The sequence below is a fragment of the Lagenorhynchus albirostris genome, chromosome 4 (assembly GCF_949774975.1).
Source record: "Lagenorhynchus albirostris chromosome 4, mLagAlb1.1, whole genome shotgun sequence".
Classification (NCBI taxonomy): domain Eukaryota; kingdom Metazoa; phylum Chordata; class Mammalia; order Artiodactyla; family Delphinidae; genus Lagenorhynchus; species Lagenorhynchus albirostris.
In genome coordinates, this window is record NC_083098.1 from 87,455,620 (window position 1) to 87,474,311 (window position 18,692).

An 18,692-nucleotide genomic window follows, 5' to 3' on the forward strand; every position below is an offset into this window, starting at 1 on the left:
GTTTTTTGACTTCAGGGCAACATAGATCTTTAGGACCAAAAGATTCCAAGGTTAGAAGTCTGAAAATGGATGCCAGCATTTGGAGCAATGAACTCATTGAGGTGAGTCCGACTTGACTGTGGTGGTGGTCAGCAGAGGTCCAGGAGGAGTTGTGCAGTGGGGTGGGGTGGTTACTTTAAGAGCTCTCTGATCAAGTTCTCACCACATTATAAAAATGGCTTATAGCCTGTTTGATAGTAGTAACTTTCTACTTTAACTTTCCGAATGCTTCCTAAATGAGAGAGTTATTTTAAAAATAAAAAATACAAGGAGCTTTAATAGTAAAAACTACTTGGGGCTTCCCTGGTGGCGCAGTGGTTGAGAGTCCGCCTGCCGATGCAGGGGACACAGGTTCGTGCCCCGGTGTGGGAAGATCCCACATGCCGTGGAGCGGCTGGGCCCGTGAGCCATGGCCACTGAGCCTGCGCGTCCGGAGCCTGTGCTCCGCAACGGGAGAGGCCACAAAAGTGAGAGGCCCGCGTACTGCAAAAAAAAAAAAAAAAAAAAAAAATAGTAATAACTACTCTTAAAGGCTTGACAGCTTTTTTTAAAGCCAGAATTGACTTTCTTTCTTTTTAACCCAGCATGGATAAAATATCAGAAAAGTGAATGAAAACATTTGGCAAAATCGACTATTCTTTATCTTGGCCATGCTCTGTCAGTAACTGAGATCATGTCTAACTTGCTGTCTCCTGTATCCATTCTCTGCTCAGGTGTCTGTACCACTCACTGTCAACCACATTAGCCCACCTACTCAGCCATTTTAAATGAATCTGTCTCAATGTGAGCTACCTTCAAAAAGTAATATATATACTACCAAACGTAAAATAGATAGCTAGTGGGAAGCAGCCGCATAGCACAGGGAGATCAGCTCAGTACTTTGTGACCACCTAGAGGGGTGGGATAGGGAGGGTGGGAGGGAGACGCAAGAGGGAGGAGATATGGGGATATATGTATATGTATAGCTGATTCACTTTGTTATACAGCAGAAACTAACACACCATTGAAAAGCAATTATACTCCAATAAAGATGTTAAAAAAAAAAAGTAATAATGCTTTTGCTGCAATTTGTGTTGCTTGCAGTTTCTTTTCTAGCTATTCTGTTACCACTATTACGAGCAGTTAGACTATTTAAAATAGAAATAGTATCTGCTTTCACACTCCATCTTCTGGAAAAAGTTGGGTCTTGTATTTTGCATATTTTGTACCAAGCTATGCTTTAATGTCATGTGAGTCAGTTTTCTGCAGATTCAAACACATTTTGTGAATTGATATGTTTTATTTTTTTTTTTGATAATTCAGCTTTTTATTGTCATTGGAAACAAAAGAGCTAATGACTTTTGGGCTGGTAGTCTTCAAAAAGATGAAGAATTACACATGGACTCTCCAGTAGAAAAGAGAAAAAACTTTATCACTCAGAAATACAAAGAAGGAAGATTCAGAAAAACCCTTTGGGCATCTCTTACCAAGGAAGAATTAAATAAGGTAACCAATGAAATGTAACAGAAAACATGGATATTAAGGTCTTTTTAAATATATGCCAAGGGTTTTGAAAAAAAGTTAAAAAAAATTTTTTGCTATTGCATAATATTATTGTTTAATTTTATTTCCTTTTGTGAGATTGTGCCATTGTTTTTTTTTTCCTTCATTTCACTTGAGGATTCGTTATCAATAGCGAATAAACTTCTGTCCCTAACTGAAGTTTCTATCTGACGTAGTTTCTATCTGACGTAGGCCATTAAAACATTTCTATCTACGTCTATCTGACGTAGTTTCTATCTGACGTAGGCCATTAAAACACACCATTTAAAACTTCGACAATTTTCCCCATTTTAGGGACAGGATACTGAACATAACTTCAGCCAGTACATTGTTGACTTGCTATCACCAAAATTAACTTCATTTACTCAATTAATTTATTTTTAAAAGCAGTAGTTTGTTTAGTGCCATTGATTTGAAGTGTCGTTTGCCTTTGGTTGAGTTATTCCAGGTCTTCTTGTGACCATTTTATGTTGCCCTTTTGGCAAAGAATTTGTTAAGCATCCTGCCCGCCTCTCCTTTATTGATTTTTGTGTTTGTTGCTTGTGCTTTTGGTGTCATATCCAAAAAATCATTGCCAATACTGATGTCAAAGAGCTTACCACTTATGTTTTCTTCTAGAAGTTTTATGGTATCAGGTCTTATGTTTAAGTCTTTAATACATTTCAAATTAATTTTTGTGAGTGGTGTAAGGTAGGGGTCCAATTTCATTTTTTTTTTTTTTGCACGTAGTTACTTAGTTTCCCAGCATCATTTGTTGAAGAGACTATCCTTTCTCCATTGAGTGTTTGTGGTGAATAGATATTTATTGCACACTCACTCATTGCTGAATTCATTTTTAGGTTCCGGGGGTACAGTTGTAGTAAACAGTAGATGTGATTCTTTTATTCATGAGAGTGATCTGCACGCAGGGGAGATTGACCATAAACAGCTGCATGCCAATAAATATACCACAGCAAATGCAGCACACTGTAAAGGAAAAGAATAGGGTAATGAGAGAGAGAATGAGAGGAAATACGCGGGATTAGATTGTGAGAGCAGTCAGAGGCTATATCCCAGTGGAGGGATGTTAGCTCTTTCACTTTCCAGTATCCTCGTTTCGCAGGTGCAGAAAAACTAAGACCCGGAGATGAGAAGGAATTGCCCCAAATCACCTAGCAAATTAGTACAGTCAGGTACAAGAATTTAGGCTTCTTGATTCTGATGTGAAGGAAATTGTAGAGGTTAGCTAGACCATGGTAGAAAAGATAAGTACTTTTTTAGTAGTAGACCCTCTAGGCTGGAGCTGTGAAATGTGTCCTGGGACTTCTTGGTTGTACGCTCTTCTCTGAGCTGCCCCTTGGGATAATCAGCAAGTGATTGTCCTGAAGTTGCATTACAGAGAGCAAATTAACCAGTCATCTGTCCAGGTGCACCATGTCAGGAAGGAGGAATATGGTGAACCCAAGGCTAAGAAGTCAGACGGAATCAGGGTGCCAAATCAGAGTTCAGAAGCAAATGGAAAGCCAGTAAAGTGTGGAAGCAAGAAGAGGGGATGGGAAAAGTTGTGAAGGCAGCTTATTATTTCAAAGGAAAAAACATCATGTTCCAGGAGTTTTACTGTTTGTACAATGATGATGTATATCATGTCAATCATGTCTTATTGTGTCTTGCTTGCTGTTCCTCCTCCCTACCTATACTCCCTTCCAAAAGGAAAGATCCTGAATTTGTACACATCTTTCAAATTCCCAAAGCATAACGGTAATTTAAAGATTCCTCACATCCCGATTGCTCTGGAAAATACAGACATACAGACATATATGCATACAACATTCATATGACATAACAAAACATTTAGTGGATCCTTCCTTACTACGTTTGAAGTATTGTGAATTTTCTGAGCATCAGCCATTGTCATAGTATGTAAACATACAAAATATCTTCCATGGCAAATATGACGGATTTGAAGATTTGGAACATCACAACATTTGAATTCAACAAAACAATGAATTGAGATTTGGACATCTTCGGTTGAAATTTAAATTCATGTAGAGCAGGCCTTTTTTTGTCTGTTGGTTAATTCAGGGCATAATGATTATTAGATTTATTTGTTAAAAAGGAATACAGGGGGCTTCCCTGGTGGCGCAGTGGTTAAGAATCCGCCTGCCAGTGCAGGGGACACGGGTTCGAGCCCTGCACCTGGAAGATCCCACATGCCACAGAGCAGCTTGAGCCCGCGTGCCGCAACTAATGAAGCCCACGCGCCTAGAGGCCGTGTTCCGCAACAAGAGAAGCCACCGCACTGAGAAGCCCGAGCACCACAATGAAGAGTAGCCCCCGCTCGCCGCAACTAAAGAAAGCTCGCATGCAACAACGAAGACCCAATGCAGCCAAAATAAATAAATAAATAAATAAATAAATAAATAAATAAAAATTTAAAAAAAAAAGAATACAGACTTCCTCTCATAAATGAATTGGCAGACTTTCACACATTTTAATAGCTAGAATCATACTTTCTTCACTTAAAAATTGTATTTTCTTTTATTGACCAGGCTCTGTGTGCTGCTGTGGTGAAACCAGATGTTCTGGAAACAATGGCTTTGCTGTTCAGTGGAGCAGATGTCATGTGTGCAACAGGTGACCCTGAGCATAGCACCCCTTATCTGCTGGCCAAGAAGGCGGGGCAGAGTCTGCAAATGGAATTTCTCTACCATAACAAATTCTCAGGTTAGTCCCTATCCCTTCACTAGCCTGATCTCTCCTTATATATCCCCAAGAGAACTAAAGCACGAATCTGTTTGTTTCTCAAATCAGAAAAACCATCAGAATGAAAAGAAAATGTAATTACCAAAAAGGTGGATGATGCTTATCAAGACCCATGTTTTATTTCATTTAAAGGGAAAGTTTAGGAAATAAATCTTTTATGTGTCTTTAATTTTATAAATGGGAGATTAAAATAATTCATCCCACATAATCATTTTCACCAAAATTAAATCTGATTTTCATGCATGATTAATAAATACAACTGAAGTGCTTACTTGCAAATTTTATGCCAAGTAAAATAAATATCTCTGTATATTTATTCTGCAGTATATTTGAAGTAGTTTTTCTTCTACCTCAAAACTCACCTACATATTTATAAGCAAAGGGAAAATTGTTTACATTTCAGATTTCAGATGTGTTATTTCTGTAACTTTTCTAGATTTCCCTCAACATGACATACATGCTGAAGGTGGATTAAGTCAAGAGTCCTCCCAGTCGACGTTCCTCTGTGACTTTTTGTATCAGGCTCCTGCTGCAGCTTCTAAACTCTCTTCAGAAAAAAAACTCCTTGAAGGTATCTTTTCTTGCTCCTTTTAGATTTGTTATCTGGTAAAACTTTATTTCATTATCAAAACAATTAGGTTTAAATTTTGATTGTTTTTTTCCCTTAATATGTTAGATTTGATCTTGTGGTAGAGAAATATTTTTTTTGTAGGTTTTATAAATGCTTCCAGGCACAGATATTATTTCATGCACTGCAGCAAAGATTTACCACTGGTTTGGAATGCTGAGTGAATTCTCAGCAAAATTCAGTGACATCTACCTCAGGGCCAACCAATTCTGTTTTCAGGATTTAAGGGTTATTCCAAAGAAATGTGAAACTTAGCCCCTTCCATTCGGGACAGAAACCCTAACTGGGGAGATAATATAGATAAATGTCAACATGTAGGAAGAACTGACAAGTTTTCAGTACATATTCTGTCAGTATTCTATCAGGATGTTCTATCAGTAGTTCAGTGTGTTCTGATGATAAGTGTGTGTGTGTGTCTGTGTAAGTAAAATAAAGCTCAAGCATGGTTTCCAAAAAATGATGTGAATTAATTTGATTTAACAACCCATTCTAGGTTTGTGGCATTAATCTTAGCAGAATCATAGTAGGTTTGTGGCATTAATCTTAGCAGAATCATCATTTATCCACCTATCCATTCAGCTCCTTGAATCAGGCATGTGCTGGGCATTCGGCATACGAAAATGAGTAAGACAGAGGCCTCATGCTCTTGCTATATACATTTGAACTAATTTTAGAAATGTAGGCATGAAACTATAATGATCTCTGTCTCACTGGAGCAAAGAGAATTTAAGAGAGATTAAGCTGTACAGGCCAGTTGATGATGGATATTCAGAGGCTTGGGAGCCTGGTTAGTAATTCCCTAGGTGGTAAAATCCAGCTATATTACTCGATCAAAGGAACAATAGGATGAAAAACTCACTGTAGAATGTTAATCTTGATCCTCATGCACTTGAAGTGATTATTTCAGTTAAAGACTTTATTTCCAAAAAAAAATTGTAACCCTAAGCAGAATTGTACTGAGATTAAGTATACTTTATTAGATTTTCCTGTAAACAGTACCTCTCCTTTAGTGAGCATGTACTATGTGTAAGGCATCGCTTTTTTATGTTCATTGTAATCCTCATAAAAGCTCTGCAAGATAGTTGATATTATGCTGATTTCACATGAACAGTGGAGGAACTTGACACGAAGCCGAGTTTTACATCTGATTTGTGTTATAATTGTTATTGTAAAACTTTGGCTTTGGTGAGTGTGATGGCTGGGTGACACTAGATGGCAGAGCATTTTTATTCTTTGAGCTTAGGTTTTTTTTGGTTCTTTCAGCAAGTGGTTTTTATTGTCTTCCTTTACTCAATCTAACCAATAATAAATAACGAATTTTACAGAGATTTTCTCATCTTCCATTGCTCCTTGTCTATATTTAACCCTTAAGTAGTCGAAAGTTGAGTGATCAGGAGGGAAAAAGTATCAGAACAATCTGTGAATTGGCGATAGTCATTATTAAAATAATTGAATAACAAGGCAATTAATGTACTTGTTAATAAGTGTACAAGCTTTCTAGAATGTTTCTTCTAAATTGTAGGATATCTTAGATCCACCCTTCAAACCACTTACACAAAGATGAAATAGGGAATTTGAGATATAAGCTTTTCTTCCTAAAGCTTCTCAATATATCATAAGTACTATGCAGGCTAAAAATAAGCTTTTATTTGTTTTTCGGCAATTCTGGTTGTAATATTTATAGACTTACCAGTTTGTTTTAATATTTCATTGAAATAGATTGTTTTTCTTAATCACTTGAGGACTGAATTGATGTTTTAAACCTGTAACTAAATCATTCTTTCCTTTTTATCTTTTATAAGTTAACTATGGATTTTTGTTGTTAAAATTTACTTCAAAAAACAGAAGCCAGTGCATTCTCCATATATGTAATTTAATTGGGGGTATTTTCTCATTTTGGAGCATTCGGTTTTAAGTAATGGGAAACTGAACTTTTGTACTTTGACCATGAAGCACGCAGAAATGATTTCATTGGAAAATAATCTAATGACAGGGTATTCTTTGATGGTCTTCATTTCTTCCATCCAATGTGTCTCTCATTTAAGATTCAGGATAGACCATGAATCAGTTGGCTACCCTCCATCTTCACTAACATGGTCCTAGCTCCAGCCACCATCCTGTCCTGCCTGGGCTGTAATACGCCCACCCCCATCCCATGCCCCAACCCCGCTTACTTGCCGATATCTGCCCTAGCTTCCCTCCAAACCATTCCCCAAAAAAGTCTTAGTGATTGTTGAAAATGTAAATCAGATCATGTATTTCCATCATTCAAATACATTTAATGGCTTCCCATGACAGAGTATAACTCTCTTCCTTATTAAGACCTTAAAGACCTTCTCGTACCTTCCCTCTTTCATCTCACATCCTTCCTTCCTATTCTGCATGCCTGGCCACACTCGTTTCCTGTCTGTTCCCGCAACATGCCATGTTCTTTTCTGCCTCCTCTGGACCTTTGTGATTGCCGTTCACTCTGCAAGGAGCGCACTTCCCCCAGCCTGACTGCTTCTCATCTCTCGGGGGATCAGTCCAGTGCTACCTGGTTGGAGAGACCTCTTTGGCAGCCCACTAAAGAGTGCACCCACTGTCAGCTCTTCTCTTTCACAGTGTGCTGCTTATTTCTATCATAGCACTCCTCGCATGAAAATGATCCTTCCTTCTTTGATTTGTTTCTCTCCCCCTCTGGAGTGAAAGCTCATTGAGGCGTCAGCATTTTCTGGTTTACTCAGGATTATCAAATCTCTGGTGCCTAAAACAGTGTCCACACATAGTAGTCATGTGATAAATATTTGTTGAATAAATAGGCATTTCTCTAATCACATTACTACCAGTGTAAAAGCACAGCTGACTTAATATAATTTTTATTGAAGTATAGTTTCTGTACAACATTGTATATGTTACAGGTGTACCATGTAGTGATTCACAGTTTTTAAAGGTTATATTCCATTTATAGTTATTAGTTAATATTCTGAACAAAACACTTAAAAATGAAGAAGAAAAAGCCGAACTACCAAGAAGCATAGAGTTCTGGTGGGTTTTTTTGTTTTTCTTTTCTGTCAAGATTCTGCAGTGGTGGTACTCCTGTTGAGCACCAGCTTTATGGGAAAACTGAATTATTTGGAAAGATTTAGAGATTAAAGGTGGTTGTCACCTTTGCCTCTGAAAGCATCTGGACTGCATAACTCCATCAGGGCTTGTCAGGATGGCCATAGAATAGACTGATTAAAAACAAACAAAAAAGTCAGGGAATAGAATGCATGCAAGTCCTTCAGAGAGTTACAGAGGCTTCAAATTGTCAGTTCAGGTTTTCAGAATTTGAAGTTCTTCTAGACTCTGGTTATGAAGACTGATCTGTATTTTTCTTTTTCTTCCCAATTTAGTGTTCATGAAAGGAAAGATTGATAGCTCTTGTTAAACCGAAGTGTAGAGCTGAATAATAGCATCCTGGTTTTGTTTTCTGTTTTCTCCCCTCAACTGTATTATTTTCCCTTGGTATCTTACCTTGATTTGTTGACACAGCATTTGATTTTTAAAAAGAAAGTGGTTGATACGGTTTACTAGAAATTCTCTATTAACTGTTCATATTTTCTTGTATAGATTAGCATTGAGGAATTTTGAAGGTCTTTTGTTCTATAAATACCTAACTCATATAGTTTAAAAATGTTTCTCCAAGGCTGTAATACATTTATTTTAAATCAAAAGGATTCCTAGTGTGTATTCCTGTCTTCTGTGAACACTGAATGCCATCAGTTGAGGAAATTCTTCATCAGGAAACAACGTCATGGTTTCAAAAAATAATAGTTTCGTCTTAACTATCATACATTTATTGTGCACATATCTATTTGAAGGTATGACCTCTGCTGTACCCTGATGCATTTTAAAAATGGACATACATGCTTCAAGCATGTAACAGACACAGAGAGGCAGTTTGTGAAGTAGATAGAAGGGTAGCTTCCCTAGTTGACTGCCTGGGTGTTACCCCCAGCTCTGATGTACTTGTGTGATGTTGGGAAGGTCAATCAACCAGCTTGTGCCTGTGGGCGGGGTATAAGGAAAGGGGTATGCAGTAATACAGCTGACCTAACTGGGTTGTTCTGAGGATTCAGTGAGTTAATGTGCGTAAGATGTGTAGAACAGTGCGTGCCACACGCATATGATGATAAGGGGAGGAGGAAGAGTAGCAGAGAGGCGATCCATGTACACAGCTGCTTCTGGTTTCCAGTGAGCCTTTGCATTTAGGTATATCCTACAGGTGGTAGCTGACAGCCAAGCTGCCCAGCTCTGTTATAGTATCTACATCACTTTGTAGGAGTATTTCAGTAGGTCACCTCTGGAGTTCTTTAGTTGTGTGTGAGTAAATTCCAGTAGTGTTTTTCTTCCCTGATCTAAATGTCAAGGTTGAATAGAAACAGAGAACAACCCCTCCAGCCAGTACAACCACCATACACACAACCTTGTGTCTAGTAAATACCTTGTGTCCTCAGAGTTGCCCATTCTGTGCACCATCTGGTGGACATCTTCTGGTAACTGATTAAAAAGTAAGACTTCTGTAGCAGAGAGGGTGTCCTGTCTGAATTAGCCCAGTCAGACGAATGCCATCCAACATAATTTTGTTGAAGCTTTTGGTTGCTTCCCAGATGAATAGAAATGTCAGGATTTACTATCACAGCTTTCTTATTGTAAATCCTCAAAGGTAATATCTGTGCCCACTTGGTTTGACCTCTGACCTGTTTTCACTTATAAAAATGAAGCTCATCAAGGGTTATGGTGATGATGCTACAGGATTAAATCTCCTCAAGCCCGTATTTCTAACTTACAGTGAGCCTGTACTCACCTTTTAAAAGAGATCTGTCATTTGTTTCCCACTAGAATTAACATAATTAGATTCCGCATTTACATTTATTTTATGCATCATGCATTTGGCACTTTTTGTTTAAGACCTTCCAATGGCTCCCACTTGTCTGCAGGTACAAACTCCTGAACACCTGTCATGTAAGACTCCTGGGGCCTGGCCTCTGCCATGAGCCTTCAGTCTCGTTTCCTAGGTCCTAACTTCACGTGTAATCTCTTTCTTTGGCCAGGTAGGTTTTTGGCAGTTTCCCCTTTCTATGACTTTCCTCCCACAGTTCTTTCTCAGAATTATGGAATGATTGTAGCTCAGAAAGCATTTTTTGCTGCTTTAGAAACATCCTTTTCAGTCATAAATGACTATTTCAGAAGCTGTATTTTTGTTTGAAGTTATTTTCTTACCACTCCAGTTTGAGGGTAGCTTCCCTCCGAGAATGGGTCTAACCTTTGTAGGGTCCACCTCAGGATGATGGTGAGAGAGACAGAACTCTCACTAAAGTAGAGGCAGTTACCTCCTTATTCTGAAGACCAACTGCTATTTTCTGCCCTTGTGTTATTGGATCTCTTTCTATATTTAATGTTGGTAATCATTCCTTTCATAAATGCTTACCGCTTTCCTGTTTTATACACCGTCTCTTCTCATTTACTTCATTGCTTTCATGGACCCTTCTATATCCATTGTTCCCTAAGTTCCCTAAGATTTTATCCTTGGTTACTGTGTATTTTCAACCACTAGCTGTATGCTAAAGACTTTCTGGTCATTGAGGCCTTTCCTTGCCCTGAAGATGCAAATTCATAGGGTGATATGCCTAATAGGTATTCCTACTTGGATTTCCAGGGGATAGCTCTCATTTAGTATATATCAAAGGAAACTCAGATTACATGCACTAAAACTGTTTCTATTTTATTTTCTTGTAGAAAAAAGTAAACATTTCTGCCCACCTTGTAATCAAAGCTAAAAATGATACAACTATTAATAAATTCTCCCTTACTCCCTTCATCCCATCAATACATGTTGTATCCCTTTAAAACACACAGGTGCATGTATGCATTTCTCTCTCCCTTTCCCCCCTCTGTCTCCTGTTTCTCTCTATTGTCCCCCATCCTTTCCCATCATTCCGTCTCCCCCCGCCACCCATTATCCTTAGTACCACTGTCCTGCTTTGGGTGATCTTCATCTTTCACTTAGACTTCTTTTGACAGTGTCCTAACTGGTTTCCTGCCTCCAGCCTCACCTTCTCACATCCATTTTCCACAGAAATGAAGTGTGTAAAATTTAAATATGGAATTTTCTTCTGTTGAAACCATTTCAGTGGCTCACCATCAACTGTAAAATCAAAGCTCAACAAACTTTTCTGAAAAGGGCCAGATAGTAAATATCTCAAGCTTTGCAGGCCAGATGGTCTCTGCCACAAGTCATCTCTGCCCTTGTAGCAGGAAAGCAGCCCCAGAAAATCCATAAATGAATAGGTGTGGCTCTTTTTCAATAAAACTTTATTTACAAAAACAGATGTTGATCTGGATTTTGCCTGCAGGCCATAGTGTGCTGAATTCTTAACAAGATGAATTTCAAATCCCCTAAACAGGGCATTAAGGGCATTGTAGGGTCTGACCCCTTCTTTCTTTGCTCACCTACTTCACATCATCCACAGTCTTACTCTTTAATCCTACATTTTTCCCTCCTAATACTCTGTACAGACATTAGTCTTTGCCATTTCAGAGTTGTTTTGCAGCGGTCTCTTTATGGATCTGCTTGTTTCTCTGGTCATCAGTGTCATAGTTGTTTTTGTCTTGTATGTCCCTGGCTACTAGATTGTAAATTTTTTTGAGAGCAGGGAGTGTGACAACTTTTTATCCCATGCAGCAATATCATGCTCTTTACACAAAATAGAAAATTAATACATTTATTTATTTGAATCCAGTCATTATTTAAAACCACATATTTTAAAATTTGATTTATGGTATAGCTCAATTTATTTTGTGTTTTGTTTTCAATTCCTAGAGACAAATAAAAAGTGGTGTGTTCTGGAAGGAGGCTTCTTGAGTTACTATGAAAATGATAAGTCTACCACGCCTAATGGCACCATTAATATCAATGAAGTTATATGCCTGGCTGTACACAAAGAAGACTTCTGTTTAAATACTGGGTAGGTCTATCATTAAATGGTTAGGAGTCGAAAGTATTTTCTGGTATGTATCATACCAGGTAATAAGGATTTTATTATCATTTCACTTCAGTTGCTTCTTTTAGAGGAGTTTAATGGTTTCTTGAAGCCTACTCATTTTTCAGCTTCTGAAAGTTCCTTAGGGAATTCACTAAAAAGTGGAAAAATTTAAATATTATATTAGGTAATATGAAAGGCTGACGTGTTTGGATCTAATTTTAAGTAAGTTTGTGTCATTCCATTCTTGAACATGTGGTCCCATAATTTTTATGACTTATTCATTATTTAAAATAGTGGACTAATGACAAAATTTATGCTTTCATTAAATGTATCATGGTTAAAAGAGATGACAAAAAATTCAGTGGTTTGTTCATAATAAAATAAACTATTAAGCATATTTAATAGCATATTGAAATACTAAATTCCTTAAAGATCTACTTTGGCATTTTTATGGTCTCAAAAAAGTTTTAATTCAAAGAGGAAGCATTTTTTATTTAATATGTTTGACTTACAAAATAGTTTAATAGGATTCTGTGAGGACTTTTGGAAATTGACCCTCTAAGATCTTTGGTGTGAAAGTTTCTTATCACATTTTGTCATGTAATTAATAAAAAAGTATGAATACTGAAATCTGCAAAAAACAGTTTTATAGGATCATAGTATTTTAATAAAAAGTTTATGTGAGAAAAGGAAGAGATTTGTAAAGCTATGTTATTTATATAAAATTGCATGAAACATATTACTGTTATCACATAATGACCAATATATACTAGTTGAAATGACTGTTGTTTTCTAGTAAATCTGATTTGATTCTTTTATGTGAACAAAACTGGTTATTAGTTGATTTGTTTTTTGTTTTAATCTTAATAGTGCTTTTACTCTAAATGAATGATCAGTTTAACATGGCTTACCATGGAATATTAAGTGCATCCTATTTATTAAGTTGCTTAAATAGTTTTACATTAGCATATAATCATATTCAAAAATAAAACATTCTTGATGGAATGTTACTGATACAAGTAGATATGCAGGAGAAAGCATCTATAATGAGATGTGGTTAAAAAAATAATTCTTAATTGCCTTCAATAGCATATTACAGAATTTTAAATCAGTAATGTAGCCACTGAAAAATCACACAGATTTGTATTTTAGGAAGAGAGCTGACTGAAGTGATAAAGAAGAGGTTGGAGGGAGAGAGACTGTAATTACTGAAAGTTTAGCTAGAGGAAGAAATAATGAAAAAGGAAAACAGTGGGTTGAGAGACTCTTAAGATTGAACTGATAACATTAAATGTCTGACTGAATGGATGAAGAGCTGATGTCAAGGGGAAGAATAAATTAGACTCCAAAGTTTTGATCTTGTTGCTGAGGTAGATGGTGATGCCTCTAAATTGGAATATGAAGGAGATACAGTAGGTTGGGTGTGAGAAAGAGGAAGAAGGAAGATGAGTTTGGTATAAGGTGTTTTGAGTAATGGCAGAATAAATACTTAGCATGTTCCAAGAAATACTTGGAGCTGTGGATGAGGAACAGAAGGAAAAATTCAGGGCTTGGGATGTTACCCTAATTTTATCTATGGTAAGGAGATGAAATTTTGGCATAAGACAAGATGATGGAAGGAAAATTTGTGAAGTAAGACAAGAAGAGAACTAATTAGAGAACTGTTTGGACAATGTTTGCGTTGAATAGGGGGTCAGAATAAATCAAGAAGGAGTGGTCTGAGAGGGAAGAGGAGACAGAAGACAGCCTTTGTCACATCAGGGCATCAACAAAGTCATGCTGTAGAGTGATTAGTCAGAATAATATTCCTTTTGTCTGATCCAGTGTGTTCCATTTAACTCATTTGAATAAAATATAAACCATCAACAGAAAAATATGGTAGGTAGGGGGTAGATAGATTTCACACCATTATTCCGTTTTCAAAAAGAATTTAATTAAAAACTGGACCTTTGTGTTATTTTTCTCATAAAAGCCAAACATAACCAGTGGTATCTTTTTATTCTTGTGTGCTGTAGGCCCATCTTTACCTTCGAGATCTATTTACCCTCAGAACGTGCATTTTTATTTGGAGCTGAAACATCTCAAGCTCAAAGAAAATGGACAGAAGCAATAGCCAAGGTATTTAAATATTGTTTTATTACCTAAATCCAGAGAAGATTCTTAACCTTCAGAGGTCCATGAAAATTTTATACAGGATTCTAGGAAGAATGTCCATACTTCATTAGGTTTTCATATGTTGTAGTCAAAAGAGGTTAAGAACTACCTTCCTAGAGCCTTAAGCAGAGACAAAATTAATGTAGGATCTTGGACAAGTCATTCTTCAAATTAAGGCTGTGCTTTGATTATGGAGATCTTTTCAATGTTGTAAAGTCATTTTTATGTATGTCTTTTTATAGGTAGATATCTTATTCATGGTATACACAAAGGGGAAAAGAACAGATTCAGTAAAAGATACAAATGAAGACAAACATTGAAGGTTGACATTTTGAAAAATGCCACAAATCAACAAAGAGAATGTCTTCCTATTTCAAATCTATATATAAGAAAAATGGCTTAAGATGCTGCCATTTGAAATTGCATTATAGCTCTTCAGTTTTAAGACTGATAGCAGGTTTAAATAATTGTTTTGCAATCTGGACTCCTTCTAAATCTTAAAAATAGAAAAACAAATTTTTCCACTTCCCTCGTATCTGTAGCTATGTAAGGGATTTCCTATTTCCACTGTCTTTATTACTTTTTTTGTATTTGTTTTAACAGCATTTTGTTCCCTTTGTTGCTGAAAACTTAACAGAAGCTGACTATGATTTGATTGGTCAACTCTACTACAAAGACTGCCATGCCCTGGATCAGTGGAGAAAAGGCTGGTTTGCTATGGACAAATCTAGTTTGCGTTTTTGCCTTCAAATGCAAGAAGGTCAGGAGGATAGAATGCACTTAAGAAGACTGCAAGAACTAAGTAAGTGGTTTTTTTTTTTCTCTCTCTCACTTTGTATTCTTCACACAATTCTTTATTGTACATGGAAGTAGTAGATTTCACATAAAATTATGATGGCTCACTCCCAAACATCATATGACTGACTCAGTAGTCTTTAAGGGTATTTTGTGTAACGTTTTTTTTTTTTCACATCTTTATTAGAGTATAATTGCTTTACAATGGTGTGTTAGTTTCTGCTTTATAACAAAGTGAATCAGTTATACATATACATATGTTCCCATATCTCTTTTTTTAAAAAATATGTTCATGCTTTTCTTCTTTCCCTTCAGCAATTAGCACAGTACTTCAAAATGGGGAAAAATTGGATGTCTTGCTCTTGGTAGAAAAAGGGAGGTAAGTGCATTTTTGCTTTTTACTCTTTATCTCTACAGCTCTAGGGAGTTGAGTATACTGGTTATCCTCTTGGAGGAGAACCTATTATTTTGTAGCCTGTTGGGAATTTTCTGAATTGTACGTGTGTGTGTGTGTGTGTGTGTGTGTGTGTGTGTGTGTGTGTATGTGTGTGTATGTTCTCTTTAGTAGAAAGAGTACACCAATGAAGCTTGCATATTTTTATACTCATTAGGAGAAACTCAGTGTGATCAGTTATTAGAGTTTTCTACAGACCTTGATCCCTTTTCAACATTCACATATAAGTATTTGGAAGCACTTTGCCAGTTGTAAATATGTTTTCAGTGTAGTTATATGATGGCTATAAATAATACCCTGAATCATGCATAGCTAAAACCTGATTTCTCGAATTTATTCAGTTTTTCAATAAATATTAAGCTTCTACTGTATATCAGGAACTGTTATAGGTATTGGGGATACAGTGATGAGTAAAACAGATATGGTCTCTGCCCTTATGAAGCACCTACACTAGTGAGGGAAACACAATAGAAGCAGACCCAAAAAAATGGCATAGTATTGTGTCCCTTAATTTTAAATGCTTGAAAAAAAATAAGGTGAAGAGAGTGCACCTGATGGAGCAGTATTCTGTTCTCAATAGGGTGGTAAGAGAAGGTATCTTTGATCAGAGATTTGTATAAAGTGAAGAAACAAACCATACAGCAGTCTGAATAGAATGTACCAGGCACAAAGTCAAGGGTATTTTGAAGACCCCAAGGCTGTATTGTGCTTGGAATGTTCAGGGTCTTCAAGGAAGCTGCTGTGGCTGGGGAAATTTGAATGAGTGACAGTGGGAGAAATGATTGCGGAAATATCCCTGGGCCAGAACATGTAGGGCCTTACAGGCCATGATATGTAAAAATGATTTGAATTTTATTCTAAGCATGATGGGAAGCTGCTTGATTTGAGAGCCAGGAAGTGGAATCATCTGACTTATGTTTTCAAATGGCTACTGTGATTCAGATGAATAGCTTTTGGAGGACAGGAGTGAAACTGAGCCTCCAGGTAGGATGACGCTGCAGAGGCCAGGCAAAACGTGACTTCCTAATGACATAGTGTTGAGTGGAGGATCTACCGTGAGGGTGGAGGTGAGCAGGTCTGTTGATGGATTCAATGACTCTGAGAGTCAAGGATGACCCCAAAGTTTTTGGCCTGAGCATTTACATAAATGATGAATGGGGCTGTGTTTTTGAGATAAAAAGTACATGGAGAGTAGAGGTAGGACACTAGCAAGTTTAGGGTAGTAGATCAAGAATTTTGTTTTGGAAATAATAATTTTGTGATGTCTGTTTGAAAGCAAAGTGGAGCTGGTGACTGGGCATTTGGATATACAAGCCTGGAATTAAGTGGAGAGGTTGCAGCTGGAGATCAAGATTCGCGTCATCAGCATTTTGACTTATTTATTTAGCCAAGGAACTGGACAGATTCACCTAGAGAAGGACTGTAGACAGAAAAGAGACAAGGATGTAGCCCCAGGGCCTCCAGTTGTAGAGGAGGAATGATCTAGCGAAAGAGCCTGAGAAGGAGCAGCTAGAGTCATATCACAACAATTAGGAAGAACAAATTGTTTTCTCTTGATGTTTCATTATTTGCTTTCAAATCCCTTAATTACATTAATTCAGAATGTTTAGTTCCACAAGAGTACAGGATCATTTGTAAAAATATATGTAATGACAATATAAAAATATAGCTAAATCAGCCTTCCCTCTGGTGAATTTCCATGCTGGTGACAAGGATAATGACTTTGAGTAGTTATCTGAACCTGTCTTTTCTTGAACTTCATAGGAGAATATCAACAGCTTTAGACAGCAAACATATTGCTGATTAGATACTTATGTCAGAGTGTGTTTTTTAACTTACAAACATAATTAGGATTTTATGTTTTTACTTATTTATTTCTGGACTTACAATGGTCAATGATGCTCTTTAGATGCTGATTTTCAGTACCAGATGATAGTTATACTGTTCTCTCAGAATCCTGTTACGTACATGTTCAGAAATGATAATGAGACAGTGGATAGTATTATGGCATTAAAGTACTAGCACAAATGTACTTTTTATAGTCATCTATTAAGGTTTATGGAATGCCTGCCGCCTGTTATCTACACGGCAGGAAAAAATGGTCAGCAATACACATTGCATGTCTGAGTTCACAGAGCTTATGTTCTTAAACAAATAAGCAAGCAGGAACTTGCTAGTGGAATTTATTGTATTTATTATATGTATACATAATTTTTTCTAAATCAGGTTACTATAGCCAAGGTATTTTTCTATCATTTTTAGTCTATAAGGGATTTGACCAGTTGTACCTAGATTTTAATTAAAATGTACCAAATGTGGGTTAGTGATATTCAATTTTAATTTTTCTTTAGTGCTTACTGCATGCAGCGCACTCCCTCATGAATGCTAGATAAGGAAGCCAGAAGACTAAATGTTTTGTTACTTTGTAACATCTTGACCTTTCCCCTGGGCAACAGGAATCAGGAGGTGAATTCAGATACACTCTGAATTCATGGAATAGTTAAAAACTAATAGAATATCAAAATAATGGTCAAAGCTGTGTAATTTTGTTTCTGATAATAATTTAACGTTTTTAATCTACATGTGTTATCAACTAGTTATGCTGAAAGCATTTTTATGAAAGGAACAGAGAATGTGTCAGGAGGAGAGTAGGAGAAATACAGGGACAAATATAAAACTAAGGTATTTTCCTTGGATCTCTTTGAATAGCTGCCATACAAAAGCACCATTTGAAAACAACTGTGTTTATCACATGCTTATATCTTGGTTTCATTTGCTTTCCCTGTTTTCTTCAAATCAATAATATTCAGATAACAATAATACAATGACACCAATGTATAGAACTTACCATATACTAGCCACTATTTTAAGCACTTAGCCTTCCAATGCCTATATGGTATTGAGGACAGTAATCCATTTTGACATCAAGGTAAGGTCATTTTTTTACCTTAACAACCTAAATATTTCTTCTTTTTAAAACAAGTGTTAAGTATTAATTTACCAATACTTTTGTGTAGATCACTCTCAAGAATTGTCATCAAATGTACTAGAAGCCTGGATAAATAATATAAGTCACTAGAAATTAAAATTTCAACAACTTATTAGAAAATAAAATTTTTATTAGAAAACTTAAAACGTTATTTTATTAGAAAAATGTATCCATACAATGCTTCCATAATTAAAGATGAAGCAGAAAGAAGAGAGGTTAGAAGTGTGAATAAAGAATCAACCTGGGAGATGGTTAATGCACTAGGTTGTAATCTTTGATGTAACAAAGAGCCTGCAGGTGTCCAGAGCACCTTGTGTGGTGCTGAACAGGGACCCATAT

At 36.6% G+C, this 18,692-nt stretch overlaps 1 protein-coding gene across 4 annotated transcripts in view; it reads left to right on the top strand.

The window, feature by feature from the left end:
* ARAP2 (ArfGAP with RhoGAP domain, ankyrin repeat and PH domain 2) overlaps positions 1-18,692 on the top strand; it is a 199,385-nt gene that overhangs the window by 92,303 nt on the left and 88,390 nt on the right. For all 4 annotated transcript variants that reach the window (XM_060148378.1, XM_060148380.1, XM_060148377.1 and 1 more), the window contains 8 exons: positions 16-101; positions 1,342-1,524; positions 4,110-4,284; positions 4,760-4,894; positions 11,799-11,943; positions 13,977-14,079; positions 14,719-14,917; positions 15,226-15,289. In XM_060148378.1, coding sequence (XP_060004361.1) covers positions 16-101; positions 1,342-1,524; positions 4,110-4,284; positions 4,760-4,894; positions 11,799-11,943; positions 13,977-14,079; positions 14,719-14,917; positions 15,226-15,289 — 1,090 coding nt within the window. The remainder of the gene's footprint in view (positions 1-15; positions 102-1,341; positions 1,525-4,109; positions 4,285-4,759; positions 4,895-11,798; positions 11,944-13,976; positions 14,080-14,718; positions 14,918-15,225; positions 15,290-18,692) is intronic.